This window comes from Salvelinus fontinalis, chromosome 1, assembly GCF_029448725.1.
Source record: "Salvelinus fontinalis isolate EN_2023a chromosome 1, ASM2944872v1, whole genome shotgun sequence".
NCBI classification, from domain to species: Eukaryota; Metazoa; Chordata; class Actinopteri; order Salmoniformes; family Salmonidae; genus Salvelinus; species Salvelinus fontinalis.
The window spans coordinates 42,508,482-42,531,863 of record NC_074665.1 but is presented as its reverse complement, the minus strand read 5'-3'; the positions used below and the strand labels follow the sequence as shown (position 1 = coordinate 42,531,863).

Genomic DNA, 23,382 nt, shown 5'->3' with positions numbered 1-23,382 from the left:
GATTTGGTAAAAGATAATACAAAGAAAAAACAAGGTATTTTTTTTGTACCATCATCTTTGAAATGCAAGGGAAAGGCCATAATGTATTATTCCAGCCCAGGCGCAATTTAGATTTTGGCCACTAGATGGCAGCAGTGTATGTGCAAAGTTTTAGACTGATACAATGAACCATTGTATTTCTGTTAAAAATGTTGTATCAAGACTGCCCAAATGTGCCTAATTGGTTTATTAATAACTTTTCAAGTTCATAACTGTGCACTCTCCTCAAACAATATCATGATATTCTTTCACTGTAATAGCTACTGTAAATTGGACAGTGCAGTTAGATTAACAAGAATTTAAGCTTTCTTCCAATATCAGATATGTCTATGTCCTGGGAAATGTTCTTGTTACTTACAACCTTATGCTAATCGCATTAGCCTACGTTAGCTCATCCGTCCGTGGGGGACCTACCGGTCCTGTAGAGGATTTATTAATTGTTGCCACCACGGCAAGAAAATAAACAAAATTGAAAATCAAATAGTCGAGGCACACTTTCAAGATGTAGAAGTGCACACACAGACGTGGTTGGATAGCTCGTCAGGTGCGTGTGGGTCCGTTGCCAGAGAAGAGAGATGAGAGCAAGGTAGCCTAATGAGCCTTTTCAATTTGATAGACAACACTAACATTGCCCTCTTATCGAAGCAAATTTGCTTACATCTGTAATTTCGATGATTAGGCTACACAAGTTCCTGCAGATGGTTTGGCTCTAAAACCATTATTTGGTCAACAATAATGTGCTTTAATGAATCTGCTTCCTGCAATGAAAGTATGTATCTGCCCTGTCCCTGTATTGTCCTGGCTCTCACTTCCGCTCACCTATTTAAACATGGAGTGAAGGGAGAGATGCATTCTGATAAGTGCAAACATACTGACAGTTGAGCCACATTTCAAAATGTAATTGTGTGAAAGACAGTTTTTTTTCAATAACTACAGATACTGTTGTTAAAAAAGAGTCTCTTTATGTGAGTATAACAATTATTTCTCAACTGCCAATACAAAGGAAATAACACCACTTTACAGAGTATGTCATTGAGAGCAGGTAGCTGGCTAGTGGTGGCTATTCAGCAGCCTGATGGTCTGGGGGTAGAATCTATTGGCCAGTCTGTTAGTTTGATCCATGATGCTCCTGTACTGCCCGCATCTGAGTGATGGAAGCTGGGAGAACAGGCCGTTGTTCGGGTGGCTGGGGTCCCTGATAAACTTCTTGGCCTTCCTGCGACACCTGGTCTGGAAGGTGTCTTGGAGAGCAGGCAGTGTGCAACCAATGGTGCATTCAGCTGAGCGTACCACCCTCTGTAGAGCCTTGCGGTCAGCGGCGGTGGAGTCGTTGTACCAGACTGTGATGCAGTCCGACAGTATGCTTTTGATGTGAGGGCCTTCTGGGACAGGCCGAATTTCTTCAGCCTCCTGAGGTTAGAGTGGCTGTCGTTCCTTCACCACAGTGTTAGTGTGGTCTGACCATTTCTGCTCCTTGGAGATGTGTACACTGAGGAACTTGAAGTTTTTGACAGTCTTCACAGCGGCCCCATTGATGAGGATGGGGGCGTGCCCAGCCTGGTTCCTCCGGAAGTCCACAATCGGCTCCTTTGTTTTGCTGACGTTAAGAGGTTTTTTACCTGGCACCACACCGTCAGTGCCTACCTCCTCCCTGTAGGCCATCTCATCGTTGTTGGTAATCAGGCCTACTACTGTTGTGTCGTCAGCACTCTTGATGATGGAGTTGGAACTGTGTGAGGCCATGCAGTCGTGGGTATACATGGAGTACTGGAGGGGAAACATGACATACTCTTGTGGGACCCCCATGTGGAGGAGGTAATGTTGCCTACCTTCATCATTTGGTGGGCGGCCCGTCAGGAAGTCCAGGACTCAGTTGCATAGGGAGGAGTTCAGTCCCAGGGCTGTGGTGGTGAGCTTAGCTTTGCTTTGTGGTGAGCTTAGAGGGAACAATGGTTTTGAAGGCCGAGTTGTAGTCGATAAAAAGCATCCTCACATACAGTACCAGTCAAAAGTTTGGACACATCTACTCATTCAAGGGTTTTTCTTTATTTTTACTATTTTCTACATTGCAGTGAAGACATCAAAAGTATTAAATAACACATATAGAATCATGTAGTGTTAATCATATTTTAGATTCTTCAAAGTAGCCACCCTTTGCCTTGATGGATCTATTGGGGCGGTAAGCAAATTGAAGTGGGTTTAGGGTGTCAGGTAACTAGCCTCTCAAAGCACTTCATGATGACAGAAGTGAGTGCTACGGGACGATAGTCATTTAGTTCAGTTACATTTGCTTTCTTGGGTACAGGAACAATGCTGGGCATCTTGAAGCAAGTGGGGACAGCAGACTGGGATAGGGAGAGATTGAATATGTTTGTAAACACTACAGCCAGTTGGTCTGCGCCTGCTCTGAGGAAGCGGCTAGGGATGTCGTCTGGGCCGGCAGCCTTGCAAGGGGTAACACGCTTAATTGTCTTACTCACGTCAGCCACGGAGAAAGAGAGCCCACAGTCCTTGGGAGCGGGCCGCGTCGGTGGCACTGTTATCCTCAAAACGGGCGAAGAAGGTGTTTAGCTCGTCTGGGAGCAAGACGTCGGTGTCCGTGACGTGGCTGGTTTTCCCTTTGTAATCCGTGATTGTCTGTAAACCCTACCACATATGTCTTGTGTCTGAGCCGTTGAATTGCAACTCCACTTTGTCTCTGTACTGGCGTTTTGCTTTGTTTGATTGCCTAACGGAGGGAATAACTACACTGTTTGTATTCAACCATATTCCCAGTCACCTTGCCATAGTTAAATGCGGTGGTTTGCGTGAATGCTGCCATCTACCCACTGTTTCTGGTTTGGGTAGATTTTAGTAGACACTGTGGGAACAACATCCCCTATACACTTCCTGATGAACTCAGTCACCGTGTCCGGGTAAACGTCAATGTTATTCTCTGAGGCTACCCGGAACATATCCCAGTCCGCGTGATCAAAACAACCTTGAAGCATGGATTCTGATTGGTCAGACCAGCGTTGAATAGACCTTAGCACGGGTACTTCCTGTTTGAGTTTCTGCCTATAGGAAGGGAGGAGCAAAATGGAGTTGTGATCTGATTTGCCGAAGGGAGGGTGGGGGAGGGCCTTGTTGGCGTCTCGAAAAGGCGAGAAGCAGTGATCTAATGTTTTTCCTAAGCGAGTACTACAGTCAATATGTTGACAGAACTTCGGTAGCGTTTTCCTCAAATTTGCTTTGTTAAAATCCCCAGCTACAATAAATCAGGATATGTGATTTCCAGTTTGCATAAAGTCCAGTGTAGTTCCTTGAGGGCCGACGTGGTATCGGCTTGAGGGGGAACATACACGTCTGGGACTGTAACTGAAGGGAATTCTCTTGGGAGGTAATACAGTCAGCATTTTATTGTGAGATATTCTAAGTCGGGTGAACAAATGGACTTGAGTTTCTGTATGTTAACACTATCACACCATGAGTAGTTCATGAAACATACACCCCCACCTTTCTTCTTCCCGGAGAGTTCTTTATTCCTGTCTGTATGATGAACTGAGAACCGAGCTGGCTGTATGGACGGGGACAGTATATCCCGAGAGAGACATGATTCCGTGAAACAGACTGTTACAGTCCCTGATGTCTCTCTGGAAGGAGATCCTCGCCCTGAGCTCGCCTACTTTGTTGTCCAAGACTGAACATTAGCAAGTAATATACTTGGAAGCGGTGGATGGTGTGCACACCTGAGTCGGACGAGAAGTCTACTCCGAATACCTCTTCTCCGCCGGCGGCATCTTGGAGCCGCCTCTGGGATAAGTTCAATTGCCCTGGGGGGCTACGAACGAAGGATCCAATTCGGGAAAGTCATATTCCTGGTCGTAATACTCTTGAGTTACCGCCCTCTGATATCCAAAAGTTATTTCCGGCTGTATGTAATAACAGAAAAAACATTCTGGGCTAATAATGTAAGAAATAACACACAAAAAAACAAAACACTGCAGAGTTGCTTAGGAGCTAGAAGCAGAGCTGCCATGTCTGTCGGCGCCATCAACAGCTAACTGGTCTGCACATGTTCTGAGGGCACGGCTAGGGATGCCGTATGGGCCGGCAGCCTTGTGAGGGTTAACACGCTTGAATGACTTGCATACATCCTCCGTGAAGACTGTAAGCACATAGCTCTTGTTGTCGTCAAGGGCTATACTCAACAGCTCAGAGTCGTTTTGCTCAAAGCGTGAGAAAAAGGTGTCTAGCTCATCCGGTAGGGCGGCGTTGGTGGTAATCCGTGATCGTTAGAAGCCCGTCTCATGCACCTCGTGTCCACCTCTTTTCCTCCACTTTGTCCCTATACTCATCATCTTGATCGATCTGCGTAGGTCGTATTTGTACTGTTTAATCATACAATTGCCCCCGGTCAATATGCACAAAAAACATTACAAATCAAAATATCCATCATGCATTCCATTAACATTTTAGATTAAACTTGTTTCATGTCTTACTTGTGTGGTAAACCGTGGGGTGTTGGGTTGAGCGTGCAGAGATTGACACAGAGACAGGTAGGCTTTAGTCCGAAAAACAACTTTACTTAAAACTTCTTATGGCTGCAAGTGCAGGGCGCGAAATTCAAAAGATATTTTTTAGAAATATTTAACTTTCACACATTAACAAGTCCAATACAGCATATGAAAGGTACACATCTTGTGAATCCAGCCAAAATGTCAGATTTTTATAATGTTTTACAGCGAAAACACCACGTATATTTATGTTAGCTCACCACCAAATACAAAAAAGGACAGACATTTTTCACAGCACAGGTAGCATGCACAAAGCCAACCTAACTAACCAAGAACCAACCAAACTAACCAAGAAACAACTTCATCAGATGACAGTCATATAACATGTTATTCAATAAATCTATGTTTTGTTCGAAAAATGTGCATATTTCAGGTATAAATCATAGTTTACATTGCAGCTACAATCAGAAATTGCACCGAAAGCAGCCAGAATAATTACAGACACCAACGTCAAATACCTAATTACTCATCATAAAACATTTCTGAAAAATACATAGTGTACAGCAAATGAAAGACAGGCATCTTGTGATTCCAGACAATATTTCCGATTTATTAAGTGTTTTACAGCGAAAACACAATATGTTTGAGCAGTGCTGGATCAAAAGCCTGCACACCCAGTGGCTTGGATTTCCAGATGGAGAGTTGACCACGTGTTTTATACAGTAACATAGCTGTATATTTGACTTTAAGGCATTTTCACACATGGTTTCGTTATGATATTGAGCATCATTATACTAAACTGATATTGGTATTGAAGCCAAAATTCTGAACACTTAGGCCTAGAGTTTGTGATTTAGCTAATGATTTGCCCATTGGGGTAGCCTAAACAAATATAGATGGGCAACCCCATGCTTCAGCCATCTATATCCTAGCTACTATGCTACTACATCCGTTAGGCTACAGGAGAATGCACATTGCTAAAATAGCACACCTGCCTGATAATATTATGAGCCATGTACCGTAGGTTATAGCCTTTGGTGAAATTCAAACATAAAAGTACTACTTTTTGCCAACGTGGAGTGGAATATTAGCAGGTGTGTGGCGCTTGCAAACCTCAAAATTGCTATTGATTTGCATTCCAAGTGGCATTAAAAAGTCTTAAATTCAACAAATAACCTGAACATAACGTGTGACTTTGTCCTTATTATGGATGGCGTACGAGCCCTGCCGGTGTTACCGCTCTCTGTATAACATTGGTTACATTTTTTTCCTCAGATGTCCTCCAGAATGGCGGGGAGACTTTTGCGAGATAAATATATTTGGGGTGGTCGCGTCTTCAGGTACATGCTACAGTATATCCACGATCCATCGTTATTTTGTTCATACATATTTCTTTCCATACCACAAGATCTCAATGTCTTTCCGTCTCCCCTTTGTCTCTATCTTTATCCATTTCACCTCACATCCTTCTTTCCCTTTTCTTTCACCCTCTCTCTCATTCTCTCCTCTCCCTCACCCAAACCCCCTCTCCTTCCCTCCCTCCCTCCCTCCCAGTGGGTATAGCCATCGGGGTGACTGTATTGATAGTTCTTCTCCTTGGGGGTCTGGTCTATGCTGCCCAGAGGAAGGCCAGTGTCATGGAGACAATAAGCCACATCATGCCAAGTATGCCTAGCTTCAGGTGAGCCACAGTTCCACAGGTACTGCCGCACTATATCTTGTCCACTAGCCCACTAGATTCTAAATGGATGCTAATGCTAAAGCTAGCCCCCCATCTCATTAGAATCTAAATCTAAAGGGATGCTAATGCTAAAGCTAGCCCAACAACCCATTCGATTCTAAAGGGATGTTAATGCTAAAGCTAAGATTCCTCATAATACAGAGCTAATATCTGTATCCTAATCCTTTCATTCATACCAAGTGTACTTTTATTGGATATTTTCAGGGGTGCCCCAAATCAAAGCTCTGACCCATCTGAGGAGGGGAATGACCCGGGCCCAAGCATCAAAGCGGTTTGTCTGATCATGATTTCTTAATAATCCATAAAACAAAAACATTAAAGTATTTCAATCAGTATTTTCCAGCACACAGACGCCTACAGTACTGTGGTTAGCTTATGTTCATGCAAGGGGTCTCTTTACATAGTCTTACGGTCTATGTCTCATCTTTGTCTCATCAATGTCTCATCAGGAGCCCTGTACTGCTGTTTCTATGGAGGAGGCAGGGGGGAAGAGTTTTGAGAACCCCGCCTATGCAGCTGAGGGGGTTGAGAGACCTGCCCCTAACGGTATCGCTACTGCCACCCTTGTGCCCAATGGGACAGCAATGGTTAATACACCAAATATACTTTATTAGCTAATATATGTACTATGTAACCTTTTATTTAACGAGGCAAGTCAGTTATGAACAAATTCTTATTTACAATGACGGCCTACCCCGGCCAAACCCGGACAATGCTGGACACTTGGGAGCCCTATAATGTACTGTATTCTGTTAAATCATCCCAATGTGGATTTCAGCAGTTCTATGATTTTAGTTTTACTAAGACAACACTGGCGGGTCACATCCAATCAGCTTGTGGGCCAGATTGAAGACCCTTGTTTTGGAGTTTCAATTGAGAGCTAGTTAAAAAGTGTATTATTATTGTTTTGAGGGACATGCACTGGGCAGTATGCCAATGTCATTCAGACATGAGGAAGACCACCCTGTCGACTGTATCTTGCGTGTAGTTCTGAACTGTTCTTTACGTTGTCCTTGGTTCTATAGGAGAACATTGAGAACCCGTTGTTTGCTGAGGTTTGTGTGGTAGCTGAGCCTGACCCTGAGCCCGACGCTAGCGCCACACCTGCTAATACTGTATCAGTCGAGGTTGGCACCATTTTGGAAAAAAAACACATTAAGGAGCTAGTTATAGTTCACATATAAAATAAAAGCTGGTCAGCTTGCTTTCATTTTCATGGGATAGTTCACTTTTTAAAGTTTTAGCTGACTTTTGACATAGGGTGGATTATCCCTTTAAATGTGGTCTTAACTCCAACAGACTGACACGTTTTGATTTTGAGGTGAACTCTCCCTTCAGGCTTTTATACCTTTTTTTTCTGGCTGCCATTTTAGGGGGCCTTTGAGAATCCAGATGAACTGACTCCCGAGGAACCAGTCACCGACGAGTCACTAAAGGTATCCATGGAGATAAAGGACAATTAGACATGGCTACGACTCTGTACTTTGTGAAAATTATATATGATGATGAGTACTGTCATGTTTCAATTGTAGTGTACAGCGCTCTCTGTGTATACCGTACTATGAAAATACTGTAAATGTTATGCGTACTTGAATATGGTCATATGATGTCTATGTTTGAGATATAAGTTCATGTTAATTTACCTGAATGCCAATAATTGTTTCTTTCACGCCACCCTCCTCAGTTCGAACCCATTCCTGATGACAATGCCGACGACAGTTTCATAAACCCAATGTTCTCGGTGAGTGTTCAAGAAATAAGTGTACAATCCATCTCTGCATTCTACAGTAGAATGTGTGTTTTATTGCTTTCGTATGCGCTTCGGTGTACTGATGTCGTCTTTATGCATAATGGCAGTGGAATATAAGTTGTAGACCCAGGTAGAATACTTAATAATACTTTCTAGTTTCAAATAACTCCAAGCTACATCAAGCACACCTCAAACACTTTCAGATCTTTAAACACACCAGATCAAATACTGTCTGTCTTCATTCTAATGCTCTTTTGACAGGATCCCACTTACCCATCCACCCCAGCAGACTCCTTCATTTGACCTCCACACCAGGCAAATCAGTGGACAAAACAACAGGACTAAACTGAACACTAGGACTAACACTGGACTAATCATACCTCCCCCACCTCTCCCTGGTTGGAAAATGGGTTATTAAAGCTAACCTACTGTCATTTTTCCCCCTCAATATATTTCATGATGTGCGCAATGATGTGATTTAGTGGATTATTATTGGGTAAGCATTAGACTAATTTCTCTGTAGGAGCTGATCCCTTGTCAGTGTTGTGGAATACTTATAATTTAAAAGGTAAGATTTGAATGGAGAAAGCTGATCCGAGAGCAGCGCTGCCTTTCATTTGATCCTATCGATATGGACATATTCTCCAACGTAACACCGAGTGAACATTAACTCTACGTGGTGTTCTGGAAACGCGTGTTACACCTTCAGCCGTTGTAAGAACAATGCATCGTTAAAACACTCACGAGTTCCATCGCTGTTGGGAAACTGGGCCCAGAGCAGTTGAAGGAAGTGATGCGATAGTGGGTGAACGGTAGAACGGATGTTTCTAGAATGATGTGCCTTAGCTATAAGTATTTATAACTAAGGCTATATTTTTATGATTACAATCTGTGATTAATTATATTTGATTGACTCTCGTCATACAGCGAAACAGACTGATGTATATGATGTTGTAAATTATCTTGTTTGATACTGTAAGATTAAACCGTTTGTTGTCGAGTTTCAAAAGTGTTCTTGGCAATGAACCTTGGCAATCAGGCCTTCGATATCTTCATCCTAGCTATTATGAGTAGGGCCCTGTGTATTGCTTAATAATGTCACATGACCTGAATTTTAAACTTTATTTAAAGCTTTTTCATCAAACTGTCCCCAGCACCATCCTCAGACAGTTTCTTTCATTTTTGGTATAATTCTCATTTCTAGAAAAGGCTTTAAAAATCCAGGTCATGTGACATGATTAACCAAAACACAGGGCCCTAATTATGAGATCAATAAAAGTGTAATAATCTGACCAATAATCTGTTGAATTGTTTGGATGAAGGTCAATATGGATGGTAATTATGTTAGTATTAACAATAAGACATTGGCCACCACACCACAATACAGTAGGCTACATATACATATATACTCTCTCCCTCTCTCCTTCCCTCCCCCATTCTCTGCATCCCTTTTTTGTGTTTGTGTCTGTCCACTCCACACATATTTGCCAAGCAATCAGCATAGAGACTCACCCTGGTATCATCTGAGTAGGATGACCCTGATTCCCGTGTAGTGTTTGCTGTGACCCACTGAACTTGGCTGCTGTGCTCCCTGCTCAGCCATAAAAGCCTACAGCCCTACACTAACCACATAGCCACGCCTTAATGATTACTGATGGGGGAACAAAAGCAATGACGACAGCACTCTGCAACTCCCTTCCTTTCCTCTTCTCACCTCTCCTCCCCTGTCCTCCTCTACCTTTCCCTCCTCTCATCCTGCCATCATAAATGTCTTATCACATCAAGGTTTCCCCTTTGACTGAGTGGACTGTAACTACACTCCAAAAGGGTTCTTCGACTGTCCCCATAGGAGAACCCTATTTGGTTCCAGGTAGAACCCTCTGTGGAAAGGGTTCTACCTGGAACACCCAAAAATTATACCTTGAACCAAAAGGGTTCTACCTGGAACCACAAAGGGATCTTCAAAGGGTTCTCGTATGAGTGTAGGGCACTAAAAGAGAGAGAGGGAGTAGATGGAGGACAGAGTGGAGTGATGGTGCGGTGGTGGAGGGATGGGGGGCAGAAAAGGAGTGAAGTAGGGGGACTGGTAAATTTAGAACCAAAAAGGTGCTATCTAGAACCGAAAAGGGTTTTTAGGCTGTCCCCATAGGAGAACCCTTTAAAGAACCCTTTTTCATTTCCAGGTAGAACCCTTTTGGTTCCAAGTAGAACCCTTTGGGGTTCCATGTACCTGGAACCAAAAAGGTTCTCCCTATAGGGACAGCCAAAGAACCCTTTTGGAACCCATTTTTCTAAGTTTGTCATTTAGCAGACACTCTTATCCAGATCGATTTACAGGAGCAATTAGGGTTAAGTGCCTTGCTCAAGGGCACATCGACAGATTTTTCCCGCCTAGCCTGCTTGGGATTCGAACCAGCGGCCTTTCAGCTACTGCCCCAATGCTCTTAACCGCTAGGCAACCTGCCACCCCATAATGATTCATAGGCATGTTTTAGTTCTACTACCCCCACATGTCAAATCTGCTTATCAGCTCAAGCATGTCACAATCAGCAGCATTGGTGAAGCAGTTAGAGAAAGAGAGAGAGGCAAGGGGTGGACCACAGATCCTGCATCCATGCGTCTGTATGTGAGAGAGAGAGAGGAACGGCATGAGTGATATAATGAAGATAGACAGAGAGGGGGAGGGAGGGAGGAGACTGAGCGAGAGATAGAAAGGGAGGACCAGAGAAGTGCAGTGCTGAACGCGTGTCTGTGTGAGGAGGAGGAGAGAGTGATACAGCTAGCAGGGAAGCTAATGGCAGGTTTACACAGGAGTGAAGACAGCGCTAGGCACCAACCCAAAGGAGTAAAAGGGAGGGATTGCCAATGCACACACGCCCACACAGATACACACCACAGACAGAGCAGAGTATGAATAAGGTAAGGATCTTATTCTGTTTCATTTATAATTATTCTGGCAGACGTTGTCTCAGCAGGAGGGAAGGATTCAGCAATGAAAGAGACAACGTGTGTGCACATTTATGTGAAAGCTGCAGGGATGCTCAGCCTTGTGTGTGTTCTTGTGAAACCTGCTAGGATTCTCCAAATGCTAGATTTGACAAAAACAAGTGTAGTGGGTTTATAGATTGCCATATGTAATCTTTAAATCCAATCAATTTAGTTTGCTATAGCTGCTTTGTGTTTGATTTGGAATTAGAGGTAGCGTTGGAACTGCCATGGAACTGTAGGTTGAATGATACATTTAGTATGTCTTTGTGTTCTGTGTGTGTGTGGGGGGGGGGGGGTGTCCATGTTGATAAGCGTGTGCTGTGTTAATGCAAAGTCAACTTCTCAGACTAATTATATCCGTTCATACAAATTGCATTTGAATTGCAAAGATGAGCAAGTATTATGAAACATCAGTAGTGGAATAGCAAGGACACACATTGCATTCTTACCTTGCATGACCGCCCCTGCTCTCTTTGGCCTGGAATGATTCAATACATGACCTTAGAGTGATCTGGTCATCTCACGGTATTTCTTTTTTTAAATACTACAGCATATTTTTAAACCACTTGCCGTAAGCCATCACATTGCTTACACCAACTCGTTGCTTTTCAGACACTTTAACGGACAGAGGAAAGAGGTTTGTTTGCAGACCAGGCAGTCAACCATTACCTAAGGATAACAGGTGAGGCCATGGGCTGTGTCATGCACCAACACACACACACACACACTGGGTAGACGGGCAGATGGTGCCAGGCCTGTGTTTTGAGTGACCTTGCCTTCCCCCTCTCTGGCATCACCCACAACAACAGATAAATCATCCACTCTTCATCCGACTCTACAAGCAGACAAACAGGTGGTGAGGGAGAGAAAAAGGGATGGCGAGAGAGAAGAAAGAGAGGAGAGTGCATGTGTGTTTGTGCGTGACACCACCCTTGGCATTGACAGAGAGATGGGGAAAGGAGAGAGATGGAGGAGAGAGAGAGAGTGAGGGAGAGGGAGGAAGAGAGAGGGAGAGGTCAACAACAAGGGGTCAAAATCTGCTGAATGAAGACCGTGCTATCATATGATACTGTGACCTTAGATAGCATAGCTGAGGGGGTTCACCATCTGTCATAGAGACAGGCACTTTGAAAGGCTATTGTATGTCTACGCAACGTAATGATGAGTAACCTTGCCTGAGACCTGAAGACTTGTGTCAGAGCTAATACTTATAGGCTTTGTCTCAATAGGCTGATGTGGTCCTGAGACACAAGACCTTAACTACAGGAGTGAGCTATAACAGATTTGAAGAAAATATCTTAACGATCTCTTTAGAATCTGTTCACACTGCTTATCATTTAGGTCTCTCAAGTTTAAACAGACAACTGATTTTGGCTTTTAACACTGTTGGAACCATGTCCATTAGCCCGACGCTTAGGGACTTGGCTAAAAGTGCAGACCTCTTTGTCTAATGCTTAGTCTTCTGGACCAGATGATAATCCTCTCACCACCCTCACTACAAAACTACTGCATGCAGCAATATAGTACAGTGTTCATGTAACAGAGTACCATGCCACAGATGGTACTAACAGATTGTAGTCCCACTACTATTCTACATACCACTCTGTATTAGAAAGTACTACCAAAGGCATTCCTCTTGTCCCGGACCATATAGCCAGTAAGAAATGTTATGTTGTTCAGTGGCAGGCAGACAAATGTCAGTGGGAGAAGGCTGTCCACTCTAAGCTCTCCTCCAGTGCTTGTTATCCGAGTCCTGGAGAGGGGAGGGATGGAGGAATGTAGGGGATGGACAGAGAAGATGGTGAGGGAGAGAAAGAAGGTAGGGGGGAAGGGCAGAGAGGATGGTAGGGAGTAAGAGAGAGGGAAAGATGTGGACATGAAAGAAGGGTAAGAGGGAGAGGGGTAGGGAGGAGATGTAGGGAGAAAGAAAGAAGAGGGATAGGGAGGATGAAGGAGGGATAGGAGGGAGGGAGGGATAGAAAGATGGGTTGGGAGGTAACGAAGAGGAATGGAGAGGGCGAAGTGAGGAGAGAGAAGGGATCCAGCTTTTGTCAAATTAATATCAAAAGTAGAATTTTTAGCATTTTTTACACCAGTGGCGGTCGGTTCTGTTTATGATGAGGGAGGATGATATTTTCTTTAATGAGCATGACCGTATTTCTACTACAGCATGTTGGATGACTGTCATTCATATTCCATTCACCAAGTTCAAAGTAACATCGCTAGGTTTAGGCTACTACATGATACTCTAATTTTCCCTATACCCATCATGAGGATGCTACAACCTAGCCTATGAATTAAAGTTTACAATGTAGGTGCACAGAGGTCGAGAGAAATTTTAGATGACAGTGACACATGGACAGACAGTGACACATTCAATACCGCCTTGCAAACTCTTGCCTGCATCTAGTTTATCTAGGGTGTAATGATTAGTCCAACAGTTGAAAACAAGAATTTCTATTGGACAAATTCTGGTATTTTTGTCCCCGTTTTTAGTTTTTTTTCCCGTTTAAGAAACGTTTTTCAACAGAATCGGTGGAATGTATACACCATTGATCACGCAGAAACACAGTTCACTTTCATAGCAGCCACGTTGTATTCATTCTAGCCTCTATGCACTCTCCTCCTCTCAATTTTCCCTTCTTTGTGGACTTCAATGAACAACACATCAGCTATATGTGACCAGGTGAAGAAACCTTTCCAAGCCAAACCATGTCATAATCGCTACACACAGCCTACATCGTTGTCCCCATATTAGCTCAAGTAACGTCCTAGTCAATATAGCTAATAGAACTAATGCGTTAGTAAACCCACTCCAATCATGCAGTAACGTTAGTGTATAGTCAGTAAGCAGTTACACTGGCGGGCCCCAGTGGCAATAAATTAATACAACCTAAAGCTTACCTTAACTTGACTTGGAAGAGTTCCAGTGTTATGTTGATAGTCATAGTCAGCAGCGAGATAAAATAGAACAAATCTCCAGGGAATGATGGCATTATTAGTGAATTCTATAAATATTTTCAGGAGGATATTATTGAATTTATATTTAATGTTTTTAAGGAGGCAATTGATTTAGGGGTCCTGCCTGTTTCTATGACACAAGGCCTCATTTCTGTAATACACAAACCAAACAAAGATTCTATGATGTTAGAAAATTGGAGACCAATCACATTAATGAACAATGATGAAAAGCTACTTGCATCCATCTTTGCAGAAAGACTTAAAGGTCTTGACCAAATCATTGATGGTACCCAGTCTGGTTTTATGAAGGGCAGACATATATGTAATAATATTCTACTAGTATTGGACTTGATAGACTACAATGAGCACATTATGGAAGATAGCTTTATTTTATTTGTAGTCTTTTACAAGGCATTTGATACAGTTGAGAAAAAAAAAATTTGAGACTGATTTTTGGAGTTTTGGTTAATATTTTCAAGGTGTAATTAAGACACTTTACAATAATAGTAACAGCTCTGTTAAATTATCCCATGGTACTTCACAGAGATTCGACATTAGACGTGGAATTAAACATGGATGCCTAATTTCTCCTTTCTTATTTTTATTGGTCACACAAGTTATGGCCCTTCTGTCACGCCCTGGCCTTAGTATTCTTTGTTTTCTTTATTATTTTAGTTAGGTCAGGGTGTGACATGGGAAGTTTGTGTGTTTTGTCTAGTTTAGGGTGTGTGTATTGTTTAGGGGGTGTTGTATAGTGTATGGGGTTGTGTTCAGGAGAGAGTTCTAGGAAAGTCTATGGTTGCCTGGTTTGGTTCTCAATCAGAGACAGATGTCATTAATTGTCTCTGATTGGGAGCCATATTTAAGGCAGCCATAGGCTTTAGGTGATTGTGGGAGATTGTCTATGTTGAACGTTTGTTGCTTGTCTGTGCACTACGTTTATAGCTTCACGGTCGTTTTGTTGGTTTCTTTCTTTTTTATGTATAGTGTTCGTTTTGTCTTCATCTCCAATAAAAGAAGATGTATTCATATCACGCTGCGCCTTGGTCCATTCATTCACCTCAAGACGATCGTGACAACTTCATATAAATAAGGATAGTTTTAGGGGTATTCAGATACAAGACAAAGAGATAAAATGTTCACAATTGGCTGACGACACCACTGTTTTTTTTAAAGATCATAATGGTTTCAGGAAACCTATTGAGTGTATTAATGCCTTCTCACATGTATCAGGTTGATCTCTGAATATTAGGAAATGTGAATTATTTGCGTTGAAAAGATGTGACTTAAACTCAGTATGTAATATCCCTGTAAAAGATGTGATCACATATCTTGGTATTAAAGTTAGCAAAGATCAGAAAGAAAGGGCCAACTTAAGTTTCTCTCCTATTGTAGAGAAAATTGGAAAGAGATTTAACTCCTGGTTATTAAGAGATCTTTCTTTATCTGGACGTGTACTTTTATAAAAATCTGAAGGTCTGTCCATATTAGTTTATACCTCCCTTGCCTTGGATGTTCCTCTGTCAGTAACTAAAATGGTTGATACTAAATTATTTAACTACATATGGAGGAATAAACCTCATTATTTAAGAAAAGCGGTAATATGAAGTACCCAAAGTGAAGGAGTGTTGAATGCTCTGGATTTTAAATCTATAAAACTTTAAAACTATAAAAAAAATAGAATATTTAAGATTAAATGGATACAAAACTATTTAAGAAATAAGGATTGCATTTGGAATATCATCCCTAATTTAATATTCCAACAGATTGGTGGTCTAGAATTCTTACTAAAATGCAACTTTGATATGGGTAAAATCCCTATTAAGCATGCACACTTTCATAAACAAGTACTTCTAACTTGGAACCTCATGTACAAACATTTTTCACCACATAGGTATACAATCTGGAATAATAAAGACACGATATACAACAACATTATTTGGGTTAAACAATTATTGAATAATGATGGACAACTATATGATTATCCAGCATTTATGAGAACACACATTGTTACATTCACTCCTGAGGAGTATCAAATTGTTGTTAGAGCTGTCCCTAAAGGTGCTATTCTTCTTTTAGGAGAATATAACACTACTCCAAATGCAACTATTGAGGAATTTGTAGCCTCAATACAATTAGAAGGAATTTACATTTTAAACTATAAATGTAATAACATGTATATAAGGAAACTATGTCAATATGTTACTATTCCCTCTGCTAAAATGTACTGGAATGCAGCCCTAGGACAAGTGAACTGGAACAAAGTTTCGTTGTTGTCTGGTAAATATTGTATATCTAATAAGGTTAAAGAAGTATCATACAAACTCATTCATAGAATCGACCCTGTAAAGACCTTTATTATACACAGATTTAAAATAGCTATTGATATCAAATGTGTATCTTGTGGTTGTGACCCAGAAACTCTTGACCATTTATTTTGGGACTGCTCTTATGTCAGAAGATTTTGGAGTGAGTTAGAAGATTTTATTTAAAAGAAACGACTATTAATTTTAATTTGAGAGACTCTGATGTTACGTTTTTTATTTTGATCCAAATGATATGGACCCTGATTTAACTTTCATTGTTACTTTGTTCATCTTTCATGGAAGATTCTGTATCCATAAAATGAGGTGGGCAGAGAACAAACCCTTCTTCACATTATTTAAGATATCATTAAAAATAATATTTAAATGCTCAGTATATGTAAAAACAAAAAAGCAATACGCACCATAAAAGTATTTAACAAATTGAAAATGATTCTTGATATGTAATACCCCTGTTAGGTTTATGTACGGTGAAGGTTTATGTAGAGTGATGTTGAGGCTACTGTTGACCTTCGTTGCAAAACAGTGTGTTTTAATAAATTATTTTGTCACGTGAACATGTTTTGTATAGTTTTATCTAAAAATTATTACTTTTTCAATGGTTTAACATTTTGATTTTTATGAAATTCACTGGGGAGGATGGTCCTCCCGTTCTTCCTCTGAGGAGCCTCCAATGGCGTACACAGATTTGCAGATGTTATTGCAGGTGCAGCAAAATGCTTGTGCTTCTAGTTCCAGCAGTGCATTAATAATACCTAGCAAATAACAATTACTAAACAATACACAAATAACCAAACAAGTTCTAATAAAGAAATTACAAAATATCAGAGCGCGCAATTTCGTTCTGATATTTATATATATATATATATACACACAATACCCCAAAATGACAAAGAGAAAACAGGTTTTAGAAAATTTTGCAAATGTATTAAAAATAAAAAACATATCTTAATTACATAAGTAATCAGACCCTTTGTTATGAGACTTGAAATTGAGCTCAGATGCATCCTGTTTCCATTGGCCATCTTTCAGATGTTTCTACAACTTGATCGGAGTCCACCTGTGGTAAATTGAATTGATTGGACATGATTTGGAAAGGCACACACCTGTCTATATAAGATCCCACAGTTGACAGTGCATGTCAGAGCAAAAAACAACAATAAATTGTCCGTAGAGCTCCGAGACAGGATTGTGTCTTGGTACAGATCTGGGGAAGGTACCCAAAATTGTCTGCAGCATTGAAGGTCCCCAAGAACACAGTGGCCTCCATCATTCTTAAATGGAAGAAGTTTGGAACCACCAAGGCTCTTCCTAGAGCTGGCCGCCTGGCCAAACTGAGCAATCGGGGATGAAGGGCCTTGGTCAGGAAGGTGAACAAGAACCCGATGGTCACTTTGACAGAGCTCCGGAGTTCCTCTGTGGAGATGGGAGAACCTTCCAGAAGGACAACCATCTCTGCAGCACTCCACCAATCAGGCCTTTATGGCAGAGTGACCAGAAGGAAGCCACTCCTCGGTAAAAGGCACATGACAGCCCGCTTGGAGTTTGCCAAAAGGCACGTAAAGGAGAAACAAGATTCTCTGGTCTGATGAAACCAAGATTGAACACTTTGGCATTAATGCCAAGCATCACGTCTGGAGGAAACCTGGCACCGTCCCTAAGGTGAAGCATGGTGGTGGCAGCATCATTCTGTGGGGATGTTTTTCAGTGGCAGGGACTGGGAGACTAGTCAGGATCGAGTGGAAGATGAATGGAGCAAAGTATAGAAAGATCCTTGATGAAAACCTGCTCAAGAGCGCTCAGGACCTCAGACTGGGTCAAAGGTTCCCCTGTCAACAGGACAACAACCATAAGCACACATACAAAACAAAGTAGGAGTGGTTTTGGAATGTCTCTGAATGCCCTTGAGTGGCCCAGCCAGAGCCCGGACTTGAGCCCGGTCGAACATCTCTGGAGAGAACTGAAAATAGTTGTGCAGCGATACTCCCAATCCAACCTGACAGAGTTTGAGAGGATCTGCAGAGAAGAATGGGAGAAACACCCCAAAAACAGTTGTGCCAATCTTTTATCATGATACCCAAGAAGACTCAGGGCTGTAATCACTGCCAAAGGTGCTTAAACAAAGTACTGAGTAAAGAGTCGGAATACTTATGCAAATGTGATATTTTCGTTGATTTATTTTTATTAATATGCAAACATTTCTGGGAAAAAATGGGTTTTGCTTTGTCATTATGGTGTATTGTGTGCAGATTGTTCTCCCCCTCGTCAACGTAATTAATTTTAGAATAAGGCTGTAACGTAACACAATGTGGAAAAAGTAAAGGTGTCTGAATACTTTCTGAATGCACTGTATAACTGTGTATATACAGTGTACACTGAATAAAAAAATATAAACGCAACACGTAAAGTGTTGGTCCCAAGTTTCATGAGCTGAAATAGAAAATCCCCCAAATTTTCCATACGCACAGAAACCTTATTTCTCTCAAATGTTGTGCATCAATGTATTTATATCCCTGTTAGTGAGCATTTATCCGTTGCCAAGATAATCCACCTGACAGGTGTGGCATATCAAGAAGCTGATTAAACAGCATGATCATTACACAGGTGCGCATTGTGCTGGGGACAATAACAGGCCACTTTAAAATGTGCAGTTTTGTCACACAACACAATGCCACAGATGTCTCAAGTTTTGAGGGAGCGTGCAATTGGCATGCTGACTACAGGAATGTCCACCAGAGCTGTTGCCAGAGAATTGAATGTACATTTTTCTACCATAAGCTGCCTCCAACGTCGTTTTAAAGAATTTGGCAGTACATCCAACCGGACTCGCAAACGCAGACCACATGTAACCACGCCAGCACCACATCCGGCTTTGTCACCTGTGGGATTGTCTAAGGGGGGGGTGGGGCCTATGACCTCGCAGGCCCACCCATGGCTGCACCCCTGCCAAGTCATGTGAAGTCCGTAGATTAGGATCTAATTTATTTATTTAAATTGACTGACTGACTTATATGAACTGCAACTCAGCGCAAAGCAGTCTCTAAAGTGCAGGGTAGATCACCGGGGGGGGGGGGGGGGGGGTAGCCGGCTAGTTAAAGTGACTAAGGTTCAGGGCAGGGAACTGGGCGGAGGCCGGCTAGTGGTGGCTGTTTAACAGTATGATGGCCTGAAGTTATAAGCTGCTTGTCAAACTCTCGGTCCCAGTTTTGATGCACCTGGACTGTCTCCTCCTCCTAGGTGGGAGCGGGGTGAACAATTAGGTACCATGGTTAGTGTCAATGCCATTTCAATTCAGTCATTTCAGGAATTCAACTCAAATTCAAAATGTTCTCATTGAGAAATGCCAGTTCACCTTCTGAATTTAAAAGGAATCTGACCCCAATTGGTAGCCACTAGCCATAACATTCTCTAAACTTTCATTACTGTATTTCATGTTAGCATGCAAAGCTATGTTACCTAACTTATGGGTAACACACACACAGTTAGTTTTTCCAGGGAAGATAAAGTAAGATGCCGTGTATGGTGCAGGCATGCAATCATGTTGTTTGGATTCAACTTTTCATTTGTATGATTATGTTGTTTGGGTTTGTAAGTTAATGGAGAAGATTGAATGCGTGCTTTTGTTTATATTACGGGATAATCATGTAATGCAGGTTACACACACACACACACACACACAGAGAGAGAGAGCGCCCTTCTGTTATCTGTGAGTCATTTTCCATGGTGGGAAAAGATGCCGTGGTGTCGTTTTCTACAGATTATTTCAGCACCATCTATAGGATTACACGATGGATTACACGATCTATAGGATTACACACATGATTACCAAGGATAGATAACCCATACAAATCAGCCGAAAACGTTAATGGGGCAATTTGGTATTTAGAGGACCACAATGGAAATAAGCCTTTGGGCTTTAATGTATATTGTCCTCAATAATGTATTTTTTTAGGTATACCGTAGTAAACCAGAGCCTTTTAATGTACTTTTAATGATCAAATAAATAAATGAAATATATAATTAACAGATAAGAAAGGTCAACCGTATACGTAACAGGGAATAGTAACAGTTTTTTGTCTCGTTTCCAACTGCTTTTTTTGGTTCAGCAAAGGGTGGTGTCTCTCTCTCACACACACACACACACACAGTTAGTGTCAATCACTGCAGGCTGTATGATGGAGCATGGACTGACGTGTCCATGAAAGAAGGTGGTACGGGTTTCCTGACCTCACACACTTATTTCTCAGGTTGACTATGTCACGCGTGAGGAAATGGCTACGCTCCAATGTCTATATTAGCATACTATTTTGGATGCATGCACAAGACATTATTTAATTCTAAGTAGTGTGCTCGTGTGGCATTCGAAACAGAGCTATTGTGCGCCTATGCCTGTGAAGGATGAGAAGTGAGTACTATACAGTATTTTAATTGGTATGTCCATTTCAATCATAAGTCCATAACTATGTAGGCTATAGTGTCAACAGGTGCAGCCTTAGGGAAATGCTGTCCTCTCCCTTTTAGAAAACCCACACTACACTTCCCATGACTCCACAGTCAGCCATATTGGTGCACAGGTGTGAAAGTTTTCCCATTCCCTATCAGCTCTGCTGGCCCCACTTCATCAAGAAACTGAACACAGCACATTAAAGGACCAGTGCAGTCAAAAATGTGATTTTATGTATTTCCACACTTAGGGTGAAATAACACTGTGAAATTGTGAAAATAAGGATAATGCCCTTTTAGTGTAAGAGCTGTCTAACAAAGACTACCTGACATTTCAGCCTGCTTTGGTGGGATGGAGTTTTGGCCTTCCATGGTGACATCACCATGCAGTAAATTAGACCAATAAGAGAGTTCCAAACCTCTCTGCCAATAACATCTCATTTTCAGTTTCCCCCTCCCCACTCAGACCACTCCCAGAAAGTCCTAGAAAATTCTTGCTTAAGAAATTGTTACCCAGAAATTATTTTGATATTGAGATTAAAATAAATAAAAACAACTGCATTGGACCTTTAACTCTTAGTATTAAGATTTTTTTTTAAACTGCTTGTAAAGTCCCCTATTTTGGGGACCTGCGTGGTCGAGTACCGGTTCCTATCGTCATTTTCGCTTATAAATCGATATGTGCGTTGAGCAGTAGCCCTGATTCTCATGGACAAGAGTATGTATCTTCTGCCTGTGTGAAGCAGAATATGACATCTGACACCACTTGAAGCTGGGATGTCCCTCCTACCATTTAATTTGCTCTTCCAACTGTCCATCAATTCCTGGCTGAAACCTACCTCATTGCCACTAACAACAAATATTATAATTTTTTTACTAACAACAAATTCTTATTTACGACGGCCTAGGAACAGTGGGTTAACTGCCTTGTTCAGGGGTAGAACGACATGTTTTTACCTTGTCAGCTCAGGGATTCGATCTAGCAAACTTTCGGTTACTGGTCCAACGATCTAACCACTAGGCTAACTGCTGCCACTTATGCCTGGAATCCTTACATCATAACACATCAGGAGAGAGTGGTTTCATCACTGTATTTTACAGGAAGGTGAAATATTATAGTTAGTCGTTTTATAAATTAATTATACTATATTTAGAAAAAATGTATTTTCAAGCCTAATTCATACAGTTTTGTTGAATAGGAAATGCATCATATAAAATATTTCATATTTTCATCATGTTTGTATCATGTTTGTACTTGAGCTTGGGTCCTCAAAAATGACTACATCTCAGCAATTTTTTACTATTTCTTTTTACCAGAAAGGTGAGATTTTAACCTGTCTTGGAGTATGCAACATTGCTATTGTTAATGGCTCAATAATTACTTTTGGGGCTTACGTAGATTACATTTTCGATTACATCTAGTTACATTTAAGAGGTTAAGAGAGACACATTCGAGAGCAGCAGGGCTTGCATTTGAAAGCCCCTAAGGTTTTTTTATCAAGTGATCTAAGTTCTGTTTTGCATGAAGACTATTTTGAGATGGATACCTTTTGATTTTGTATGTAAAATCTAATTTAATTAAATAAAGAAGAACTAGCCGTTTGTTTTGTTGTTGTTTTATTTCCTGCAGGATTGACATCCGGGGTATAAATCTGGATAATAAGAAAAAGGAGGCAGAGAAAGAAGCTCCAGCAACTCTATCTTCCTTTTCTGTCCATCCTGAGTCTACACTAGCTGGCCCTTCCAGCTTCTAAATGATTGAAGCCATGCCTCACCTCTCTGGAAGCACAGGTAACACATGGCTAAGACTCATGAATAATGTTCATGTTACTACATTATTTTTATTTTTAATTTAACTTGGCAAGTCAGTTAAGAACAAATTCTTATTTACAATGACGGCCTACCCCAGCCAAACCCGGACGACGCTGGGCCAATTGTGCGCTGCCCAATCCCGGCTGGATGTGATTCAGCCTGGATTTAAACCAGTGATTGTAGTGTCACCTCTTACACTGAGATGTTGTGCCATAGACCACAGCGCCACTCGGGAGCCCCCTGCCACTTGGGTGCTAAGAGTGCTCTTCTTAGTACCAGAATTTTGGGCCCAGCCAATCACAGAGTTCTGTTGTCCCTTAATTTGAATATTAATTGTGGGTAGCACTGGGCTACAGCATGCAATATGAAAAGGCCTATAAGGTAATACAGCCTCTGCCAAGAGATTTTAACCTTGATGGCAGAGGAGGTAGTGTGCTTGTCCTGCAGTGGTGTAAAAGTCTTAAGTCAAAATACTTTAAAGTACTACTTAAGTCGTTTTTTGGGGTATCTGTACTTTACTTCACTATTTATATATTTGACTACTTTTACTTTTACTTCACTACATTCCTTAAGAAAATATTATACATTTTACTCCATACACTTTCCTTGACACCCAAAAGTACTCTTAGCGGGACACAATTTTTTTTTTAATTCACACACTTATCAAGAGAACATCCCTAGTCATCCCTACTGCCTCTGATTCAGCGTACTCACTAAACACACATGCTTCATTTGTAAATTATGTCTGAATGTTGGAGTATGGCCCTGGCTATCCGTAAATTTTAAAAAACAAGAAAATGTTGCCGTCTGGTTTGCTTAATATCAAAT

At 41.4% G+C, this 23,382-nt stretch overlaps 2 protein-coding genes across 6 annotated transcripts in view; both read left to right on the top strand.

Annotated features, from left to right (window-relative positions):
* lrp2b (low density lipoprotein receptor-related protein 2b) overlaps positions 1-9,026 on the top strand; it is a 124,468-nt gene extending 115,442 nt beyond the window's left edge. Inside the window, exons 76-83 of the mRNA XM_055921948.1 lie at positions 5,811-5,875; positions 6,090-6,216; positions 6,481-6,547; positions 6,726-6,863; positions 7,302-7,403; positions 7,650-7,712; positions 7,961-8,017; positions 8,288-9,026. Coding sequence (XP_055777923.1) covers positions 5,811-5,875; positions 6,090-6,216; positions 6,481-6,547; positions 6,726-6,863; positions 7,302-7,403; positions 7,650-7,712; positions 7,961-8,017; positions 8,288-8,329 — 661 coding nt within the window. The 3' untranslated portion in view covers positions 8,330-9,026. The remainder of the gene's footprint in view (positions 1-5,810; positions 5,876-6,089; positions 6,217-6,480; positions 6,548-6,725; positions 6,864-7,301; positions 7,404-7,649; positions 7,713-7,960; positions 8,018-8,287) is intronic.
* A 1,579-nt stretch (positions 9,027-10,605) lies between these two features.
* The window catches only part of LOC129854764 (MAGUK p55 subfamily member 3-like), a 30,592-nt gene continuing 17,815 nt past the window's right edge, over positions 10,606-23,382 (top strand). Inside the window, exons 1-3 of one of the 5 annotated variants that reach the window (XM_055921937.1) lie at positions 10,606-10,945; positions 11,627-11,696; positions 22,373-22,533. In XM_055921937.1, the coding sequence (XP_055777912.1) occupies positions 22,497-22,533 (37 nt within the window). In that variant the 5' untranslated portion in view covers positions 10,606-10,945; positions 11,627-11,696; positions 22,373-22,496. Of the gene's footprint in view, positions 10,946-11,626; positions 11,697-22,339; positions 22,534-23,382 lie in introns of all 5 variants that reach the window. The other 4 variants (XM_055921919.1, XM_055921922.1, XM_055921940.1 and 1 more) reach the window with 4 other exon arrangements.